The 23,218-nt window shown below is 37.7% G+C and overlaps 2 protein-coding genes across 2 annotated transcripts in view; one reads left to right on the top strand and one right to left on the bottom strand.

Moving 5' to 3' along the window:
* Nucleotides 1–124, bottom strand: part of LOC113514719 (protein phosphatase 1 regulatory subunit 14B) — a 29,830-nt gene extending 29,706 nt beyond the window's left edge. The window contains exon 1 of the mRNA XM_052898705.1: nt 3–124. The gene's annotated coding sequence lies outside the window, so the exon portion shown is untranslated. The remainder of the gene's footprint in view (nt 1–2) is intronic.
* LOC128201514 (uncharacterized) lies at nt 121–22,915 on the top strand. Its single transcript, XM_052898704.1, has 10 exons — nt 121–629; nt 3,161–3,330; nt 5,492–5,595; nt 12,403–12,605; nt 13,148–13,268; nt 14,125–14,280; nt 14,611–14,708; nt 15,404–15,628; nt 17,742–17,955; nt 18,951–22,915. Exons 1-10 carry the CDS (start codon nt 393–395, stop codon nt 19,079–19,081), a joined length of 1,659 nt encoding a protein of 552 aa, XP_052754664.1. The 5' UTR covers nt 121–392; the 3' UTR covers nt 19,082–22,915.
* Nucleotides 22,916–23,218: the final 303 nt, after the last annotated feature.

Below are 23,218 nucleotides of genomic sequence, written 5' to 3' on the forward strand. Positions count from 1 at the left end.
ACTTTCAAATAGCTTAAATAAGCGGCAAATTTGGCGGGTTATTGTGCAGTTTTAATGCGTTACAAATTTACTAATATGTAGATACAATTGAGGGGTCATATCCATTTGTTTGTACATCGGAAAAGCGCGTACGAGGCGCAGACGCGGCCCTATCGAGCGCACTCGACAAGCGGCGACACGGCGAGCAAGCCAGTCATTCGAGTAATTCGACTGCTGTGCAGTATGCTATTCCTTTTTCTATAATAATACTGATAAGAATGCTAGCAAGTAATAGTGCGGTATGGGAAGACTGATGTCGAAAGAACTGACGATTTGCAATTTAGTGGAGCGTAACGGAAAATCGTCTAGTGTTTTTGTCGCAAGAGAGAGCAGGAGATAGAAGAGAAGAGAGGATGCGCGCTTGGGCATGGTGGTTTGCTCTGGTGGGTGCGATGGCAGGCGCGCGCGAACTGGACCCGGCGGCGTGCGCGACGCGCTTCGACGTGCAACGTGACAAAATAATACGCACGGAGGAGTCGCGCGACATGGGCGCGCGATACCTCTCCGAGCTGGACGTGGGGACCCGCCAGGAGTGTCTCCGGCTCTGCTGCGAGACGGACTCCTGCGATGTCTTTGTTTACGAGGAAAAGGTACGTAACGAACGTACAGTTGCTTTAGAAACGGCGTGAGAGCTTTGATACTAAACAATCGATCTTTTGACAATGCATCTTCCTATTGTCCGTCATTCCACTTACTTTTTTGAAAGGTGTAAGTAATAAAAGTGACGTTTTTATTTGATTTTGTTCATTGCTTTATCTGTATTTAGTAATCAGGTTATAAATAATTCCGTCGTGCATCATTTCTAACAAGATAAACTAACCCTACGCACTTATGTATGTATATTGAAATAATTAGAAACGTATAGAATATTTTCTGATTTCCAGAGTACGGTTGTGAAACACATTCTTACTGCGTCACCACATGAAAAATTAAAATGTAAACATTTATTCATATTACATGTATTTACTTGTTACCTATGTGCTTACAAGTATATTAGATTAGGTTTTTTATTGTAATTGTTTTTTAAGCGATTTTCAAATGAAGATGTCTTTCAACCGACTTCAAAAAAATAAAGGTTCTTAATTCATTTGTATTTTTTTTTATGTTTAAATCGATTTGCAAATCTTTTTTTATCTCAAAGGTTACACTCACAGATTGGTCCCATAGAAATGTTATCAAAAATGGTTCGCCATATTTGAAGTAATTTTTTTTTGTAGAATCTGATGGAAAGTTGTAACCATCGTCTATAGACATGAACTACCATGGACATAACAGAGTTTACTGTATTTACAAAATATCTAATTGTATCTATTTTGTAACGATCGATGTCGCTGTTGTTTTTTGTAGAGCAAATTATTTATTTCATTTGACAATCTAAACTAGTAGCCCGCATAATTATTATCAGTGACGTGGCATGCCGGTTCAATCAATACCGAACACAAAAATCAATATTATCCGTTATTTATCAGTAGGTGTTGATACCGATCAAATAAATATTCAGCTACAAATGAACGATCAAATCAAACCATAATAAATATTTTATTCATATCGTAGATAAGAACTACCCACACATACGTATATTTTGTAAAATTACTATATACTCGCATCGCCTGTCCGTAAATACTATACTTAATCTATGCCTGTTAGGAATTAAAAGATTCTTTTTTTTTACTATAAACACACACTAAGACACATTTAAAAAAAGTCTAAAAGGCTTTATAAAAAAAAAACAATTATTCGAAACGAAACAAAAGGACATGCACAACAAAACACACAAAATTTGTTAGGTATTTCATAAACACCATTAAATTGGAAATGCTTAAATTAAAACGTATATTATAGAAAAAAAAAAGATATTATTTTATAAGAAAATGGTATTTACATAGATCTTGCTTCTAGCGGTTGTTGCTTGCCAAACAAAAAACGTTACCTTCAATCAATTAAAAAAAAAACAAATTGGCGCCTAATTGCGACGTAGATATTTCCTCTAATCTGTGGTAGGTATAATCGAGCCACAAAAAATATCTACAAACGCTTTAAATTGAGACCTTTCTTTTTTTAATCGTTTAAAAAGCTATTCTATTCTAGTAAAACTAAGATATGACCACAGAATACCCAAAAAGAAAGATACTAGGAAGTATGTTGGGACAAGAACACTACTGTAAACCAGCGACGCTTATGTGCATAGGTATAATAATTTATTTTTACCTATATTTACGTTTGACAAAAATCTTTCGGTAAATAGGTTATAAGATCTAAGGATGCCGGTTCCAAATCCTCTAAAGGCACAAGCTGCCTTGAGACTTAAACATAACACCTCATTAAGTTTTACATAATACTCGTAGTAAAGTTGACAGTAACGTAATGGTTCAAAATTTACCAAAGGGAGATTATTTAATTTTTATTTTATTTTATTTATTAGGCGTACATAATAGAAGTTTACAAATACAAACTTAAATTATAACATGCAAGTTACAAATTAGTGTATTGATCAGGTAAACTTGCCACACCATGTGCACACAGCATGACCCAATAATAAATGCGACTGCAACAAAGCCATTCAGTTACAACTATTATTGTAGATTATACAGAAGTTGGATATCTCTGTTGCATTTGTGTTTCTGTTGTGAAGTATGTAGTTGTATTTGCATGGTTGTTTTTTTCTATTTGAAAAATGAAATATAGTAGTGAAAATACAGGGTATAGAGAGATAAGATCATTAGTCCTCAGGAATGGTAACGCATGAGTAATAATACCATGAGTTTCACAACGTCTTTTGTGATGACCGTGATGGTCTTCGTGTCTATAGGTGACGGTATTTTTTAATGAATGATGATGGAATGATTACCCCGCCTGCGCTATCGGTATACACTGGAAGGGTACCAGTAAGTGATGAAGCAGGTCAGTTGGCTCGTGACCAATTCAACAATAAATCTATCACGATGGTTTCCAGGGTAAACCGCGTGGAGGACCTGATAAGATATATTGCTAGTAATGGGATTGATAACCTTTATTACTAACAATCCCTTCTCCCCCTACAGATGACGGTTGCCCCTTCCCATCAAGTTGGCCTTCTCCTTGTTGACCATTCTCAATATCCAAACGATTTTTTTCGGCGCAGAGTCCAGGCAGTTGCTACATGTTCAACTGCGGGCCGCCGGAAGACTTCAGGTGCAAGTTCACAGCGCATAGTAACTTTAGCAGCGGCGTGCTGGCGCTCAGCCGGCGTCTGGCCGAGCTGCAGGACCAAGAGCGGCTCGCGCACCACGAGCACGAGCTCGCCAGCCTCAGGTGATCAAATAGCATATGATTAATATCAATCAGTCAATGCATATAATAAAATCGTAACTAATCATTGTCTGTACATGGAAGATATACGAGGTCTGTCCGGAAAGTTCGTATAAAAGTGTTCTGGAATGCGAGAAAGAGGAGTGGGGAGGCCAGGTAAGCGCAGGACCCCTTCCTTATGTCCCTAACAATGCTTCAGTTCTGGTCTGACCGCCGTGCGGTGCGAACTGGCTTGTCACGCCATCTGTGAAGTTACCTCTTAACGAAACCCCGTCGGCATGGAGCCCGCTTCCGTTGAAGAGCAGCGCGTCGTAATCAAGTTTCTCTCGAAACTCGGCAAGAATGGCCGTGAAATTTTTGCCGATCTCAGAACAGTTTATGGGGATGATGCTGTGAAGGAACCAACCGTCCACAAGTGGCTAAAAAGATTCAGAGAGGGCCGAGAAAGCGTTCAAGATGACCCACGTTCAGGACGTCCTTCCACTTCACATTCCGACGAAAACGTGGAAAGAATTCGAACTTGTGTTAATGGGGACCGTCGTTTAACGGTCAGACAGGTGGCTGAAGAGCTTAATTTGGGCAAAACCGTGGTCCACGAAATTCTAAGAAACGAACTTCAAATGAAAAAAATTTGCGCCAAGATCGTTCCCAAGCTTTTGTCCCCGGATCAAAAATCACGAAGAGTTGCTTGCTGTGAGGACTGGTTGGAAGCCGAAGAGAATGGTGACTTTTTGAACCGAGTCATCACTGGAGATGAGTCTTGGTTCTACGAATTTGATGTCGAATTAAAATCCCAAAGCAAAGAGTGGAAGACATCCGGGGAACCACGAACAAAAAAATCAAGAAAATCCCGCTCAAATGTCAAGACAATGTTGATTGTTTTTTTCGATGTTCGGGGGATTGTCCATCAAGAATTCGTCCCTCCAGGCCAGACAGTTGATGGAAAATTCTACGTCGATGTGCTCAGACGCCTCAAAGCTCGTGTGGCACGAGTTCGTCCAGAATTGGCGCGAGAGGGGCGTTGGATTCTTCACCACGACAATGCCCCTGCCCACACCTCTCTTGTTGTCCGTGAGTTTTTGAGTAAAAATTCCATTACGGTGACCGAACACCCCCTATTCGCCGGATTTGGCCCCGTGTGACTTCTTCTTGTTCCCAAAAACCAAATTGGTACTTCGGGGGCGGCATTTGGGGGACATAAATGAGATAAAAAAAGCTACGACGGGGCAGCTGAGAAACCTACAACCAGAGGACTTTCAAGGAGCCTTCTCACAGTGGAAACGGCGTTGGCACAAGTGCATTATGTCACAGGGGGAGTACTTTGAAGGGGATAAAATTGATTTACCTGAATAATTGTAAAATAAAATTTTTAAAAAACTTTTATACGTACTTTCCGGACAAACCTCGTATAAGAAAAACCCTATAATATAGGGCCCCTAAACTTGAACGCAACAGAACCCAAAACAATGAATTTTAGTATTTTTGTCTGTTTGTCTGTACGTTTGTGCACGTTAATCTCAGAAACGGCTTAACTGATTTGAATGCGGTTTTCACCAATACGTTGCGGTTTGTTCCACTTAATATTTAGTATATATATATATATATATATATATATATATATATATATATATATATATATATATATATATATATATATATATATATATATATATATATATATATATATACCTACTTGTACAACAACTAGTCCATTACCTTAAGGTTGTCTTGAAAAGATTGCTCTCAGCAATAAGACCGCCTTACTGTACTTATACAAATGTATCGTTGTTTGTAAATTGTCTTGCTTATTTCCTATATTGTATAATGCAAATAAAGTATACTCATTCATCAATATCAATGTTTGTGACTATTACTGTATTTCTGAGGGCAATAAAGAATTTTTCATCGTACCTCCTACAAAATTGTTTATAATTACTCCTCTCCATTCAAAGGTTGCCTGGAGGAGATCGCTCTTAGCGATAAGGTCGCCCATTGTTTTCTCATTGTGATTTTTTCTTGTAATTTTTTGTATTTATAATAAGTTTACTATTGTAATCTTTTGGAGGAAACAATAAAGAGTATCTATATCTATGTATAAAATGAACTAGTACTTTCTTATATGAATAAATAAAAATAACTTTTGACTGACTCTGGTCTTCCCCAGGAGTGCGACGAGCAGCACGTCAACAACGACCACAACTACCAGTCCGCCCCCTCCACCGCCGCCGCCGATGCACCCCCAGCCGCCCGAACCACCTCAGATACCAAGTATGGACAAATTAAAAATGATTGTGTTTTATAAAAAAAAAAAAACTGATTTCAACAATAGCAAAACCAGTTATTTTTAATCCAAAATTAAACCATTGAACCGATTTTGATAAAATTCCTATAGAATTAATCTGTAAGTGTATATATACTTTTACATAAAAAAAGAATTTTCCAAATCGATTTAGAACTGACGGGGTTTTTTTTTTGATGGGTGAAAATGGAATGGCAGGCTCGCCTGCGCTAACGGTATACGCTGGCGGGGCACCAGTGAAGGGTGATCGATGAGAATGAAAACAGGCCAGTTAGGCCATCATGATGAATTCATCAAGAATTAGTCATGATAGTTTCCAGGGGAAACCGCGTGGAGGTCGACCTGGTTGGGTATATTGCTAGCAATGGGATTCTCAGTCTCCATTACTAACAATCCCTTTCCCCCGAACTGACGGGGTTATGAAGTAGTATACGATCGAATTGATAACCTCCTTGTTTTTGAAGTCGGTTAAACACTATTATACAGGGGGGGAGGGATTGTTAGTACTGTGGACCACCAGTTTCATTGCTAGCAATGTGCCTTATCAGGTCGATCTCACGTGGTCCCCCCTGGAAATCATCGTGCTGAATTCCAGGTGTATTCATTACGATGGGCTAACTGGCCTGCCTTTTCATTCTCACCTATCACCTTTCGTGGTCAGTCTTCGAGTGCTGGCAGTCACACACATACTAATGGTAGTGGAACTGAACAAAATCTTATATATAAAATTCTCGTGTCACGGTGTTTGTTACCAAACTCCTCCGAATCGGCTTTACCGATTTTTATGAAATTTTGTGTGCATATTGGGTAGGTCTGAGAATCGGCCAACATCTATTTTTCATACTCCTCAATGATAAGGGTGACCCTCCTCAAAAAAATTTTTTTTTTATTTTTTTGAAGAATTTTTCCATTTTTATTTTATTATGATTTAGCATTGAAAAATACATACAACCTCAAATTTTCACCGTTTTACGATCAACTCCTGTTTTTTAATCGCGATTTTTATATGCTGCAATAGGGTTGCAAGATGGCAATCCAATATAATAATTGTAGTACGATAAATTTTCATGTATAGTTCTAAAAATAATGTATATGGTAAAACAACGTTTGCCGAGTCAGCTAGTAATTCTAAAAAATAACCAGTATTATGGACTTCCGCAAGATAACACCTAGTTCAGTAAAATATTTTGTGTTCATACGTAAGGCATCAGCCCATCCAAGGTATGATTTTTTTCTAATTCCTGTTCTGGTTTACGCGCTCAAAGCATCGTTAGGGGAGACCGGGGTAAGATGGGATACTTAAGAGAAAAAATATTGTAATTCAAAAATAAAAATGTTTAATAAATAAATATATACAGACAAATCACACAGATTGAGCTAGCCCCAAAGTAAGTTCGAGACTTGTGTTATGGGATACTAACTCAACGATACTATATTTATAATAGATACATATATATAGATAAACATCCAAGACGCAGGACAATCAGGAGAAGATCGTTTTCCATCATGACCTGGCCGGGGATCGAACCCAGGACCTCCACGTCGCAGGCAGGCGTGTTGACCGCTGCGCCACGGAGGACGACGTTTCAATTAAAATAATTATAATGTTTTATGGCGCAAACTCGCATACTTTTTTGGCAAATAGGCATTATATGACACATGTCAAATATCCCGTCTTGCCCCATCATCAGGACAAAATGGGAAATGCCATGGAGCATAATGAGTACACATTAATCTGGCTGGCAACGTTTATATATATTATATGTGCCTATTCGTCGTCGTCGTCTACACCAGCGCATGAATTATGGGCTATATGGCTTCTCATATTGTGCAGGATAAGATCAAAAACATTACTATTTTTAAAGAAAGTGTGTTATTTCACAGCGACCGAACATTTTTCTCAAAGAAACTTGGCCAAAAAAAGTGAGAAATTGTAAACCTTCTGTACTAAGTAACTGACATGGCGTGTCCTGTTGTCAACAACAGCGAGAGGTTTAAAATTCTTAGTTATTTTTGTATGTTTTTGACTGATACATTCAATGGAAAAAGTTCAGTTTTTTAGATACATCATAATGACTTTGATGATGAAAGGATCAAGGATTTGGTGTAGTTATAATAGATATGACGCATATATTACGCCTGTTTTTTTTTTTTTTTTATGGGTGCAAATGGTATGGTAACCCCGCCTGCGCTAACGGTGATAAATGAGAATGAAAACAGGCCAGTCAGCCCATCATGATGAATTCATCAGGAATTAACCATGATAGTTTCCAGGAAGAACCGTGAGTAGGTCGACCTGGTTGGGTATATTGCTAGCAATGGGATTCTCAGTCTCCATTACTAACAATCCCTTTCCCCCCTATTACGCCTGTTTTTATGTATAGCTTTGGAACGACGGGCGCCGAGTTTAAATTAAATTTGTGACTAGAAAATATTAAGCTGCTCTGATATTCAATATGGCAGACAGTGCGCGGGAGTCTGTCCTGATTAAAGGAAAACATTTGGGCAATTCGCCAGACGATTATTAATTTTTTTTTATGCTCAGTTCAAAGACTTTAGTATTGTAGATTAAAGAATATTCTGTTATTTTAATTTCGAACCAGTAAAGCATAGAAAAACATACAAGAAAAACACCTTAGATGATATAATGACCTATAATTATCCGACTTCATAATATTATTAATATGAAAGTAGCTATAATAATTATAAACCGTATCCCACGGCTATTTATATAAACAACATTATTGACCAAAAGAAAATATGGTACAAAAACCGATCTTAATGCTATTAGCATTCTCTACCAGTCAACCTGGGGGGGGGAGAGATTGTAGCAATGGAGTTTGAAAGCCCCATTGCTAGCAATATGCCCTATTAGGGCGACCTCCACGTGGTTCCCCCTGGAAACCATCGTGAACAATTCTTGTTGAATTCGTCACGATGGGTTAACTGACCTGCTTCATCCTCACCTATCGTCCTTCACTGGTGGCCCGCCGGTATATACCGATAGCGCGGGTGGGGTTACCATTCCATTATCACCCATAAAAAAAACCAGTCAACCTTTGGGATGAACAGTGAATTACGAACGCGGTATTTCATTATTAGGATAGGTAAAGAAACAACTAATAATGTATACTTATATATATATATATATATATATATATATATATATATATATATATATATATATATATATATATATATATATATATATAATAAATAATATATACATTAATATAAAGTAACATATATTTTACAACTACGTAAACAATATATAAATAAATAAAGTATAAAAGATGATGACTAGCTACTATTGTTGTAATGAATTCATAAAGTTAGCATAGACCTTTCATTTAAACATGAATTCTATTTCTATTCCCGCATGATTTAAGACACTGTCAGTATTAAAGTACATACATTGGTAACAAATTTTATTCTAGTTTGTTCAACAAAAGCATATTTTAAGAACAAACATGTAAACATTCAAGCATCACCATAACATTTATTTATTACCTACATAGTAAAATAACAATACGGTTCCATGAAACCGTAAAAAAAACGAAATATATTAAAGGAAGTTTAGTATTAAAATGAATCAGTTGTTTCGTTTTTAAATAGACCAGTTCCCACAGTCGAACCGGCCACGGCCCGACTTGTACCTACGTCATAATATGACATCACTCATTTGGAAGGTCATTCCCACGAGGTGATGCAGCCAGAACAAAGAAATTCCAAAGGACTACGAAATTATTAAGAGCAGTGTAGTCACGGGGATGACTCAGTGCTTAGGCAATTTGAGCAAAGGGCGGGCAGAGGGGGGATAGTGCGAGGCGATGAACTACATACGTGCCTCCCTTGTCGGTCACCGTATCTAACTGCCATAAAGTGGTACAGACTAAACACTGGCATAAACAGTACTCCAAGTTTGTAATAAGTAATTACATATTCTGTAATACATATAAAAAGATCAATTCAAAGTATAACTTATTCATGTTTCAGAAAACATCGTTTTTTGAAATGTAAATCATGTATTTGCATAAACAGTTATAAATTCGATATTGACAGATGACGTTGGTAGAGCGCCATATTTTACCATAAATGGGCGTACAAATATTGTTACTACAGAACATATTTTAAAGAGTTTTTTATTGTTTAGTCAATGTAATAAATAATAACGTTTATTTGTTTTACGTAGGTGAATCGTATAGATTATTATAATAAATTTTGTTACTGTACAAGTTAATGCAAGATATTGCAGTAGTGTTGTCTATTCGTAAAAGTATTTGGCAATTATATGAATCTCTGGCAAAAACTTTTAAGGCTATCCCAACCATCTGGACGAGTGGCGGTCCTCCACCGTGCGTTTTTCAAGGCACTTTCTCCCACGCACAACCACTCTTTGGAATCAACTTCCAGCAGCAGTATTTCCGAACCGATACGACAACATAACCTTCAAGAAAAGAGCATATTCCTTTTTAAAAGGCCGGCAGCACACCTGCAATGCCGTAGGTGTTGTGGGTGATCATGGGCGGCGGTAGTCACTTACCATCAGGTGAGCCGCATGATCATTTGCCCCCTGTGTTGTAAAATTAAAAAAAAGAAAAAAAAGGCTAGGAACGCAGCGAGCATCTCCAGATAATTTATATGATGCTTTAGTTCGTTATTTGACCACTGACCGCTAGCGATACTATTACCACAATTAGGCCCCCATTCCGTAGTTATACACCTCTTGTTTAGATATAAACACGATTTTAGTAAGACGTCTAGACGTCTATATATCGCAAATTTGACTTTTTTACTTGGTAAATCTGTCAATGTATGTGTTAGTCTATCAATAATCATATACGTTATATTTGGAATGGAGAATAACGCACACAAGCTACTCTTTCCACAATCAGTCAACCAATATGTCCTTGTCATGCGACCGAAGTCGTGGTTATGACAAGTATTATTATAATATTAAAATTATTAATTTAGCTACAACTCGAATGATATAATACGAATTAAATTATAATAAGCAAGTAATCTTTATGTCCGTCAGCGATACCAGTTTTTTTATTCGAACAAAGTAAAATTTTGAAACCTTTTTATTAAATAATAGTATTTTTTTTATTACAAAAAAAAGTATAAATTAAGATTAATCGCCATATTACTTACTAACAATCCCTTCCCTCCCAGTAAAAAATTACTCTAACGGACACCATCCGTACAAAAAACAATATAACTAACACGGAAAAATCCTATCGATTGAAAAAAGTAATAGGAAATCGGTTCAGAATTATGTATCGTTTGACATACCTGTTAGTTAGCCTACTGTTTAGTTGTCTTACTATTGTGTGCCCACTGTCACTGACTAGCACCAGTAAGGGATGATAGGTAAAAATGAAAGGAGGACAGTTGTCTCATAGTGAAGAATTCATCAATAAATAATCACCATGGTCTCCACGGGCATTGAAGTTTATCTGATATCTGGGTATATTGTTAGCAATGGGACTGTTAGATCCCATTACGAACATTCCTTTCCCCCTGACATAGCTGTTAGCCTACTGTTCAGTTGAGTTTTACTTTTACCATGGTGTTCCGCCTTTGGGCCCGCTATCATTGACTCATGCCTTGTTGACAATGCCTATAGCGGGTCGTAGCGGGACGAGCTATTTATATTATTGTAAACAATTTAATCTATTCGTCATCACATCTGAAGTTGACATCTCATCATTAGTATCTTTAAAGTTATCCGTTTCTGAACCCTTAAAAAAGGAACATACCTACATAGTTTTTCTGAAGCTTTACCCGCATCAAAGAATGGGACTAGACGATCCTTGAGTAGGCACAGCCCACCAGGCCCGGCCTAAATACACCTATTGATCTCGTAGGATACTACATTGTTATCCTTTGCATCGCTACGAAAAGTAACAAAGTCTTGAGGGGCACAAAGCATAATGTGCCAATACGACAGAAGAACTCGACACAAAAGCCTGTGCCAATGTGGGTTTATTCCCTTCTATTTATGGGTACAGACCAGTGACCAACATTGTGAAGATGATGCTGATTGTTTGTTGAGACTTTGATATCGTACAGGCTGGGCTGCCATTCCATTTTCATTAACATAGTCGTATTTAGAGGAGGGAGGAACGTGCCCACCTCAGAATTATCTGGTATCCCAGGATGCAAACGAAATTTCGCAAAGACATATTTAACTGGAAAATAATTTTAAATAGGCTAATGTTTTTTTTTTTAATAGATGATAATCAAATAGTATCTCCGCCTGCGCTATCGATTTACGCTGATAGATGACAGACAGACCCAGTAAGAGATGATAGAGGAGGACGAAGTCAGGTTAGTTGGCCTAGAATTAATTACGATGATTACCAAGAGGAACTGGGTGGTAACTCCACATCGTTCCCTGAATAGACTTTCGAACCTGATGGGGTATATTGCTAGCAATAGGACTTTTAAACTCCATTACTAACAATTTATTCCCTTAAATCCACTAATGTGGAGGGAAGGGATTGTTAGTAATGGGGAGCATAGTCTCCATTGCCATCATATACTCGACTTCCACGCGGTTCCCCCTGGAAACCATCGTAACTAATTTATCGCCGAATTCGTCACGATGTGATAACTGTCTTGCCTTTTCATTCTCGCTAATTATCCTTCATTGGTGCTGCGCCAGGGTATACCGATAGCGCAAGCGGAGTTGCCATACCATTATCATCCATTAAAAAGAATCTACCAACATTTATTGGTTTAAAAGAAATTTCAATATGTGTGGTGTGAAGCGGGCCGATGCAGCCGGTACCAGTTCGAGTGCCGGCGCGGCGGCGAGTGCATCGCGGTGTACAACGCGTGCGACGGCGTGCCGCAGTGCGCCGACGGCAGCGACGAGGCGCCCGAGCTGGCGTGCCCGCCGCCCGCGCAGCAGCCGCCGCCCGCCACCGCGCCGCCGCCGCCGCCGCCACCGCCGCCCTCCAAACATGTACATGTATGGGATCTTGGTGTAACATTTTTTACGACACCTTTGTTGTTACCAGTTTATCATCTCCAAGATTTTTGTCAATATTTTTTTTTACACACACAGACACAAACTCGCGCGCCCGCGCACTCGCACACGCACTCGCACACGCACACGCACACGCATACGCACCCGCGCACACGCGCACACACAATCAAAGTCCCCAGTTTATCAGTTTATCAGAATAAATCCAATATTTTTCCAGATAGTAATCATACTACTTCAAAAATTCTCTTTTTACTTATAATACTATGTACCTCTATCTATGTATTCATGAATTGATCCAATCAAAGTTAAACTTTATGGGAAAATCTTTGTTGCAGTTCTATATAAACAAATAAAACAGTTATCACCTTAGTCTTATAAATAAAAATTATATAATAATAATATAATTAAATTAATTAATAAAATAAATAGATGATAATAAAATTAGATAATAGAAAAAAATATAGATATACATTTCCCTCCCAATATACGAGTTTATAAATAAAAGGTATGCTTATGTGGTACAGGTACAAGAGAGCTCAGAATCAAGCGTGAGCGACAGTGTGGCGATGGAAGGCGGGCCCGCGTTAGGCGGCGAGCGGTGGCCGCACAGACTTGCGCAGGCGCAGCCACAGCACAGGTACAATGGTAAGTCCGGATAAAAAAGAAAGAAAGAAACATATTTATTTGTGGCATAATAATAATAATAATAACAATTATAAACTAAAACAGAAACAATCATAAACTTAAAGAAAAAGGAAATACAAAATAAACTTACACCTAAATAGAAATTATGCATAATGGTTCAAGACGTTCTATAAATCAAATATTGTTTTTTTTTTAATGGGTGAAAATAGTATGATAACCCCGGCCGCGTTTACGGTATTCACCGGCGGGACTCCAGTGAGGGATGAAAGGTGATGATGAAAAGGCAGGTCAGTTAGCCACATCGTGATGAATAGGCCTGGAATTCAGCACATGAGCTTCCAGAGAGAACCACGCGGAGATTGACCTGGTTAGGTATATTGTTAGCTATAGGGCTCACAGTCTTGAATACTAATAATCCCTTCCTATCCCATCAAATACAGTCAGGTACCTACCTAATTGAATTGAAGGTATTGCTATCAGGTAACAATTTATAAGCCGAAACAGATAGATGGTACTCTTCTTACTTTGGTAACGTAAGATATTTTCGAGACACTTATACACATTTTTTTTATATAACTTAGAATGGCAAACAAGCTGACGGCCCACCTGATGGAAAGTGGTAACCGTCGCCTATAGACATGAGCAGTACCATGGACATACCGTTTCGTCCAATCCAGCATTCTGAATATCCATCTAAGTATATATATAACGAGAAACTTAAGATCTTTCTGTTCGTCTTTTCATCTTTTCGTTGTCATCAACGTCTCGTCTTCCCACATATATTTCTGTTATACATATATATGTAGACTGTCGTTAAAAATGAATAAAAGTTTTAAAAATAATATGTTTATAACAGAGGCAGGTCGCAGTTCACATATCTTCAGTCACAAGGGCGGGCTTCTGCAAGACACGGAACCGCAGATGCCAGGGCCGGGGCAGGCGATGGGCGCGCAGTACGGGCCGCCCTTCGAGCCGCCCTGGCCGCGACGGCCCTGGGGGCAACCACAGACAGGTCAGGTCTCACTTCAGACCCTTAGTACATTTGTAACTAAATTCAATATTAATATTCTTTGCCAAAGAACTTTTTGTCGCATAACTTAGCTTGTTACATAACATATAAATTACAGTGTACTTTATTGAAATCTGAAATAACAAACGATAAAACTTTTTACAATAGAGTCATCGCCTATTGTCATGAACAACAAATATGGATATCATAAAATAATTTTACCAGAGGGAGACTGTCCAAAACTCCAAAGCGCTGTTATTTCATTGCCTTAATCCACTCTTCAAATACAAATGAGCATTATATATTTAATAGACTTTTTTTTTGATATTTCAGGTCTAGACTGGGGGGTTGGCGGTGGGTACGCTCGCCCAGAGTGGTCTGAGCCTGACCCGCGCCGCGCCTGGCCCGTGCCCCAGCCTCGTCCTGACCCTGTATGTATCTACTGTCCTTTCATTTAATTCATATTTTTTATTACTTTAAAATAGCTGTATTTGTCCACGTGGTATATATATATATATATATATATATATATATATATATATATATATATATATATATGGCAGACCACCGTGGTACTGCTCATGCCTATAGGTGATTGCCAAGATAGGGTAAAAACTACTCGTGTACCAAATTTCATTCAAATCCGTTAAGTCGTTTATGTGTGAAAAAATAACAAACATTTATCCATGCACCTTCACAAACTTTCGCATTTATAAAATTAATAGAGTTTATACATAATATTAGCATCATTTTAGCTACTATCTTATTATTTGTAGTAGGCACAGTTTATTTTGGCGTCTATTCTGATTTGGCTCGGATAATATGAATACTATATATATATATAATCCAATATTATTTTTGACTGATTTTTGTTTTTGGACTTATTATTCGTTCTTGGACCAGTATATTGTAACTAAAATACATAGACATTATTATATATTACCCACCCCTAATTTAGGTTTAACGGTCGTCTTGCCACACATATCTTCTTTCACAGAGTCCATCCATCTTTTTTAGTTCTTGCTTTTTCTTTACGTGCATGCACTTTGAAACTCATATTTTTTTTCGTAACTTTTTTAAGTAACGTAAGTTTATAAAGTAAGTTTTAAACTCATTCATCAACCAGGAAATGACAGTGTACATACCGCCGAAGACAATGCCCGAAATGCCAATGGTATACACGAGTCAGCAGCAAACACTCCGGGACAGTCCAAAGAAGGGGTTCGATCTGGACAAGAAGGTACAGGAGGTAACAGAAGCGCCGCTGTCCCCACCGGCGGTACAGCCTGATCGCAGAGAAGAAACGCCACCTATAGAAAACACCACTAAGAAAAAAGTGATTCCTGAAAAAGTAAGACTCTCTTGTTTACTATAATATGGAAAAACATTTTAACAAACAGCCATGACAATTTTTTTTTATACAACTTAGAATGGCAAACAATCTGACAGCCCACCTGATGGAAAGTGGTAACCGTCGCCTATAGACAAAAGCAGTACCATGGAGATAGCAGAGTATACTGTTTCGGACATGATACCCTCCATGCGTTGCCATTCCTGAGGACTCAGATGTTATTCCGCTGTACTCTGTAAATTCACGCTATATCCCACCCTTCAAACCGAAACACAGCCATGCAAACACAACTGCTTCACGGTTGAAACACGAATAGAACAGAGGTACCCAAGCAAACCACTTTTGTACAAAGTCTCCCTCTGGGATATTGTCATGACTTACATTAAAACGGATAGGATTTGTATATATGTAGGCCATCTGCATATTATTATATCGTAACATTTCTGCCCATTCGTTTTCTGAAAGCAGCTGTGCTTATATAAATATATAATTTATTTACATCACTTGATCATATCAGCCGTCTGTCCACTGCTGAACATAAGCCCCCTTTGTGGGTTGTGCCAGTAGTTGCCACGCTTGGCAGTCGGGTTGACAATTACAGTTAGGCTTTAGTGATATTTTAAGAGGGACGCTGCTGCCCATCCCTCGACCTTTAAATTTCTTTAGTCACCTCTTACGGTATCTACGGGAAAGGAAAAGATGGCCTACTGTATGCCAGGACCATAGAGCAAGGTACAGCATTTGCATCATACAAATAAAAAGAGATATAGACATAAATAAATAAGACAGAGACAAAAAAAGAGAAAATAAAGAAGTATATATAAAAAAAAAAAGGAAAATACGAGTACGTAATAGAAGTAATGGAGGTTCGGTTTGAAGAGTGGGATAATAAAAAAAATTACAGGTTACGGAAAGTATAATACCTTAACTTGAAAGATTTGGTTGATGATGCATGAAGGGTACTGTGTAACCCGCTTGAGCTAACGATATAGGCCTGCGCTGGCGGAGCAGCCAGTAAGAGCTGATAATTGAGAATGAAAGGGCAAGTCAGTTAACCTATCGTAATGGAGGGGATAAGGGATTGTTAAAAATTGAGATTAGTAGCCCCATTGTTAGCAATACACCCTGTCAGATCGACCTCTCTGCGGTTCCTCCTGGAAACTGTCGTGTTCTATTCCAAGTGAATCCATCACGATAGGTTAACTAACCTGCCTTTTCGTTGTCACCTATCATCCCTCACTGGTGCCCCGCTAACGTATACCGTTAGCGCAGGCGGGGTTTTTTTTTATAGATGAAATAGTAACCCCACCCGCGCTATCGATATACGCTGATAGGGCACCAGTGAAGGATGATAGACGAAGATGAAACAGGTCAGTTAGCCCATCGTGACGAATTCAACGAGAATTGTTCACGATGGTTTCCAGGGGGAACCACGCGGAGGTTGACCTAATAGGGCTAGCAATAGGGCTGTCAAACTCTATTGCTAACAATCCCTTCCCCCCGGCGCAGGCGGGGTTACCATTATCGTCCATCATCTATATATCTATTTAAAAAAAAAGTCGTAATGAATACACCTGGAATTTAGCACGGCAATTTCCAGAGAGACCATGGTGAAGTCGAGCTGACAGGGTATATTGTTAGTAACGGTACTGGTAGTCCGCATTACTAACAAGCCCTTCCCCCACGATGGTTGCTTATTATCAGATGGCCCTATTTAAACTTTTATAATGGGATGGAAATGGAATGGCACTACCACATATACCTATTGGTAAACGCTCACTGATACTCATCAGTGAATGACGATAGGTGAGGATGAAAGCAAGTCAGTAAGCACATCATTACGAGTTTATTAGGTACTAACGATGACGGTTTTAAAGGTAACCATGCGGAGAGCGATCTGATAGGATACATCATCGTCTCATCATCATCTTTCTGCCCTTATCCCAATTATTATTTGGGGTCGGCGTAACATGTTTTTATCCATATTACAGAAAGATTTGGCTTATAGTTTTACGACCGGCTGCCTGCCTGACGTCAACGCTCTTTGGGATACATTACCAGCAATATGTTATACCCCATTACTAATAAGTCTTCCCACCACCCGTTGTTTCAGACTTCAACGTCGTCAAAGTCTGAGGCAAGTGCGTCACGAGGTAGCGGAGCCCCGGCTGGCGGCGGCACGACCGCGGCGGGTAGTGGTCGAGGCGGGGCCGGGGCGGCGGCGGGACCGGCGTTGGAGCCCGCGGCGGTCCACGAGCACTACGCGGCCGACGACCACGACGGGCTCAGCGAGCACCCGCCCGCCGCCATTCTGCTGCTTGTGCTCGGTGAGTACAACCTGCCCACATCACACCAGCTCATAGCCACTTTTACTTCATTACCATCGTCATATCAGTTATATTTTCATTATCGTTAACTGTCCACTGCTGAACATAAGTCTGCCCTATAAGGGGGGGGGGGGGGGGGGGTGACAGTAGTTGCTACGCATGGCAGGCGGGTTGACAACCGCAGTTAGGATTTGGTGATGTTTTAAGAAGGACGCTGTTGCCCATCCCTTGCCCTTCCTTAGTCGTCTCTTGTTACTCCCACGGGAAAGGAAGGAAGAGCCTATTATATGCCAAGACCACACGGCGAAACTTTACTTGAATTATGAAAGTCGACTAAATAAAAATGTTTAAGACCATTGACATATAGAAAACTGGGACAAGTGACACCATTGCTAGTAATATTACCAGAGGGAGACTTTGTGCAAAAGTCGTTTGCTTGGGTACCTCTGTCCCATTCGTGTTTAAACCGTGAAGCAGTTGTGTTTGCATGGCTGTGTTTTGGTTTGAAGGGTAGGATATAGCGTGAATTTACTGGGTACAGAGGAATAAAACCTGAGTCCTCAGGAATGGCAACGTATGGGGGAAACAGTATACTCTGTTATGTCCATGGTACTGCTCATGTCTATAGGCGACGGTTACCACTTTCCATCAGGTGGGCCGTCAGCTTGTTTGCCATTCTAAATTATATAAATATATATATATATATATATATATATATATATATATATATATATATATATATATATATATATATATATATATATATATATCCAGTTTACGCAGTCCCCATGAAAATATCCTCGCGGTTAATTCTTGACGAATTCATCACGATGAGCCTTTGATTGACTTTCTTTCACCCTCACCTATCATCCCTCAATATGTTATCTGTTGGTGCAGCGCACCAGCGTATACCGATAGCATAGACGGGGTAAGCCATTTCATCATCACTTATGCACCACAAAAACTTACGATTGTATTGAATTCTTCATCTCAAGGTATCGCTATGACGACGGTGATGGCCGCAATGGTGGGGTGCAGGGCGCGTGCAGCGCGGCGGCGGCTGCGACGGGGGAAGTCACCTTTCGCCCACGACGCTGACTACCTGGTCAACGGCATGTACCTGTAGGCACACACTGGGACCAGTTGCACAGACATCAGAAACCTGCCCCGTTGCTCTGGACAAGTGGCAAGCGATATCGATAGATACGTTATCGCTGTCGTATGCACGAGATAGAATGAGATAGCAACATCTGGAGCCTTTTTCTTTGTCATGCGTGTAAAAGTTACAACTACTACTTGTGTCAAGGTATCTTCCTTTCATATCAAGAATTTCAAGGCCACCTTCGTGTAAAACGACGTTAGGAACTAAACTAAGATATGCCTTACTGGACGACGCCTTTACAATCAGAAGGGACAATATTTTTTTTGTCCAAAATATCAATATGTAGATTCAGAGTACGAGATTCGACCTTGGGATCTATGAACTGGCATGCAGAAAGGAAAACATACCTAACGATAGATTCGCTTGTCACTTATCCAAAGAGGTTGTATACCAGGATTGCATTGCGTATACTTTAAAGACATGAAAAATCAACAGAAAAAATATGGTTTATTTTTAATTGAAAGACAGTTCATCTGCTGTGTTGCTGATTTGGCGAAAGAAAAATAGACATAGAAAAGATTTATCTAAAGAGTTTCAGTATGAATGGATGACGCGTGTTGTGAGGTATGTGATTTATGAAGTTACCCTACTACTAATATTTATACTAGCCATATCTCTATTTCCAAATACATCAGAAAAGTTACAAATAATTATATAAACTTAACAAAATCAATGAATTAGTCAAAGCTCTTGATAATTCTTTAAGTTCAATATTTTATTTTTGTTAGCGATAAAATTTGGGTCATGAAAACGTGAAACGCATTCATATCTAGTCTTCTAAAGGGATTGTTAGCAATGGAGTTTGACAGCCCCATTGCTAGCAATATAGCCTATTAGGTCGATCTCCACGTGGTTCCTCCTGGAAACCATCGTGAACAATTCTTGTTGAATTCGTCATGATGGGCTAACTGACCTACTTCATCCTCACCTATCATCCTTCACTGGTGCTCCGCCAGCGTATCCCGATAGCGCAGGCGGGGTTACCATTCCATTATCACCCATTAAAAAAAAATACGAATAGTCTTTTGTCCATAAACAAAGTTTTACATGCCTACTTAATTTTAATGAAATTAATTTATCTTTATTATTATCCATTCCAAATTGTTTTTACTTGTATATCGCACTACAGAGCAAGTAATCGCTATGGTATATTTTGTACTAATATTTTTTTTTTTTTTTATAATTGTAACCGTTCTGTCATAGACAATCGAATAGGTTATGTCTTTGCAAATTAAGGTACAGTTGATCCGTGGTTGATCCAATCAATTACGTGCAGCTGTACGCAGTAGCAATCGGCTAATTTTGATAGCTACTGGGCTGTTTATCATTAGTGCACGAACAGTAATATGGTTTATGACAGAAAACCATATTCACGTATCGCACCTAACGCTGTCGATGGCGATAAAGCTAGGTAGGTATATAGGTAACTCGTTTACAGAGTAAGTAACGGAAATTACATAACTAATATTTTTTTTATATATTCTTGAACATATACAGTGAGTGTAAAAAGTATTCGTACACCTAGGGTTATAATAAAAAAAATACGAATTTGATAGACTTTCCTCTATTTATTTAATTTAAATCAATACTGTTAAATAGTTTAACATTCCCGCACTTTTTTATGATAATTTTTGTTTTTTAAAAAAAAAATTATACAACTTAAAAATATTTTTACGTTAACTATGCAAATAATGACAAACAAAAAGTATTCGTACATTCATTCTTTTTTAAATGAAATTCTGTATAAATCATTTATTCAATCGAATTTTTCATATGCCTACAATGCCAAGGTCATTTTTAATACGTAGGTATAGATATTAGACGTTTTAGTTGCACTCGTGACAAGTATAGACGTGTTTAGTTACAAAAATGGTCGTAAAGCAAAAGAAACGAGTGAAGAGGAGAGAAAAATAATTATTAATTTGCATAATCAATGCAAATCATTATGTGAAATTGCAAAATTTGTCAATAGACCACGTTCAACCGTACAGACTGTAATTGATCGATTTTCTATTACTAAAACACTAAAAAACAAACCCAGAGGTGGGGCGTCCATCAAAAATCACGCCTCGATTGGATCAGAAATTTTTAAATTGTGTAAAAAAAAATCCAAAAATTAGTGCCGCTCGAGTGTTACAAGAAATTAATAATATCAATGATTGCCATATTTCTGTCAGTACCGTTCGGAACGTATTACGTAGTAACGATTATCATGGAAGAACTGCGCGTAAAAAGTATTGGGTAAATGATATTAATAGAAAAAAAAGATTAGAATTCGCAAAAAAATATATTAATGAAAAAAATCATTTTTGGCAAACTGTTATTTACTCAGATGAATCGAAATATAATATTTTCAAATCGGATGGACATCATATGGTATGGAGAAAACCTAATATGGAATATAAGAAAGAAAATTTATGTCCAACGGTAAAACACGGTGGTGGGTCAGTATTTGTATGGGGTTGCATGAGTGCTTTTGGGGTGGGAAAACTTGCATTTATTGATGGAATTAGGGATCACAAAACGTATATTAATATTTTAAAAGAGAATCTTCTCTCTAGTGCAGCTCAAATGGGTTTTAACAATAATTGGATATTTTTACAAGATAATGACCCTAAACATAAAGCATGGAATATTAAAGCATGGATCCTGTTTAACGCTCCAAAATACCTAGAGATTCCTCCTCAATAACCTGATATTAATATTATAGAGCATGTGTGGGATTATCTTGATAATAAAATTCGAAATCGACCAATTTCGAGTAAAGAAACACTAAAAATTGCGCTTCGCGAAGAATGGACAGTGATACCGTCTTCTTATATTTTCAAACTAGTTGATTCGATGCCGCAGAGACTCCAAGCTATCATCAATGCTAACGGTGGTCCAACAAAGTATTAATATTTTTTTAATATTCATTTACTTACAAATTTTATAAGTGTACGAATACTTTTTGTTTGTCATTATTTGCTTAGTTAACGTAAAAATATTTTTAAGTTGTATAATTTTTTTTTTAAAAAACAAAAATTATCATAAACTAAGTGCGGGAATGTTAAAATATTTAATAGTATTGATTTAAATTAGATAAATAAAAGAAAGTCTATCAAATTCGTATTTTTTTTATTACAACCCTAGGTGTACGAATACTTTCTACACTCACTGTATATACTTATTTAGTAAAAAATTTTTGACATAAAATATAAGGAAAATAATTATATTTAAAAATAATTATATTTTCTTTAATGATCTGCTTTAGTAACTTAATCTCAAGATCTGCTTAATTCGATTATGACAATTTAAAACTAAATTATAAAAAGCCTTTTACAACGGATAGGTTTTGCTAATGATGATAGTGAAGTAGACAAATTATAGTAATTCGTTTGAGAGGTAAATAAAGGCCAATTTTATCTCATTGCACTTTCAGTTCTATTTTACTTATGATTTGAGTGTCTTTTAGTGTGAATGCGATCGAAAATCTAATTTATAGAAACGAATGTTTGTAACTAGGTATTTAATAATCTTTAAAATATTATGAAACAAATTGTTATTAAAAAAAAAATTGATATAAAAGTTTATATTAGATTCTTACTTACCTAGATAATTGACATTGCCTTTTTCATCGCATTTTGTACGAGCCTAAAACTCTATCAAAATAATTAAGTATATATAGTTATGTATCTACTTAATTGTAGTGTTACTATCTATAATATTGGTCAATATCATAGAGAAATCGTTTGTTTATGAGATGTCCGAAGAGTTGTTTATACAAAGTTTGAGTTTGTGAATAAATGTTAAAAAAGATACGTTGTTTTATTTTTAACAGTCGACTCGAACTACTTGCTTGGTAGAGCCACCATCAACTGCCAAATAAAATAAAAAAAAATAATTTAATTTTAGAACAATTAGAACGTGAACATAAAACCATGTACTGTAATTCCTAATTTAATTGTTGTTCATAGTTTTAAAATAACGTTATTTTTAACTGACTTCAAAAGGAGTTACAATTGTTTAGGTGCTTTACAGGAGATCTTCAGCAATTCTGAACCGATTCTAATGGTTCTTTACAATCAATAATGTCTATTATTGTAATAATTATCATATGAA

This window comes from Galleria mellonella, unplaced genomic scaffold (genome assembly GCF_026898425.1).
Source record: "Galleria mellonella isolate WM207_F2 unplaced genomic scaffold, CSIRO_AGI_GalMel_v1 utg537, whole genome shotgun sequence".
Taxonomy (NCBI): domain Eukaryota; kingdom Metazoa; phylum Arthropoda; class Insecta; order Lepidoptera; family Pyralidae; genus Galleria; species Galleria mellonella.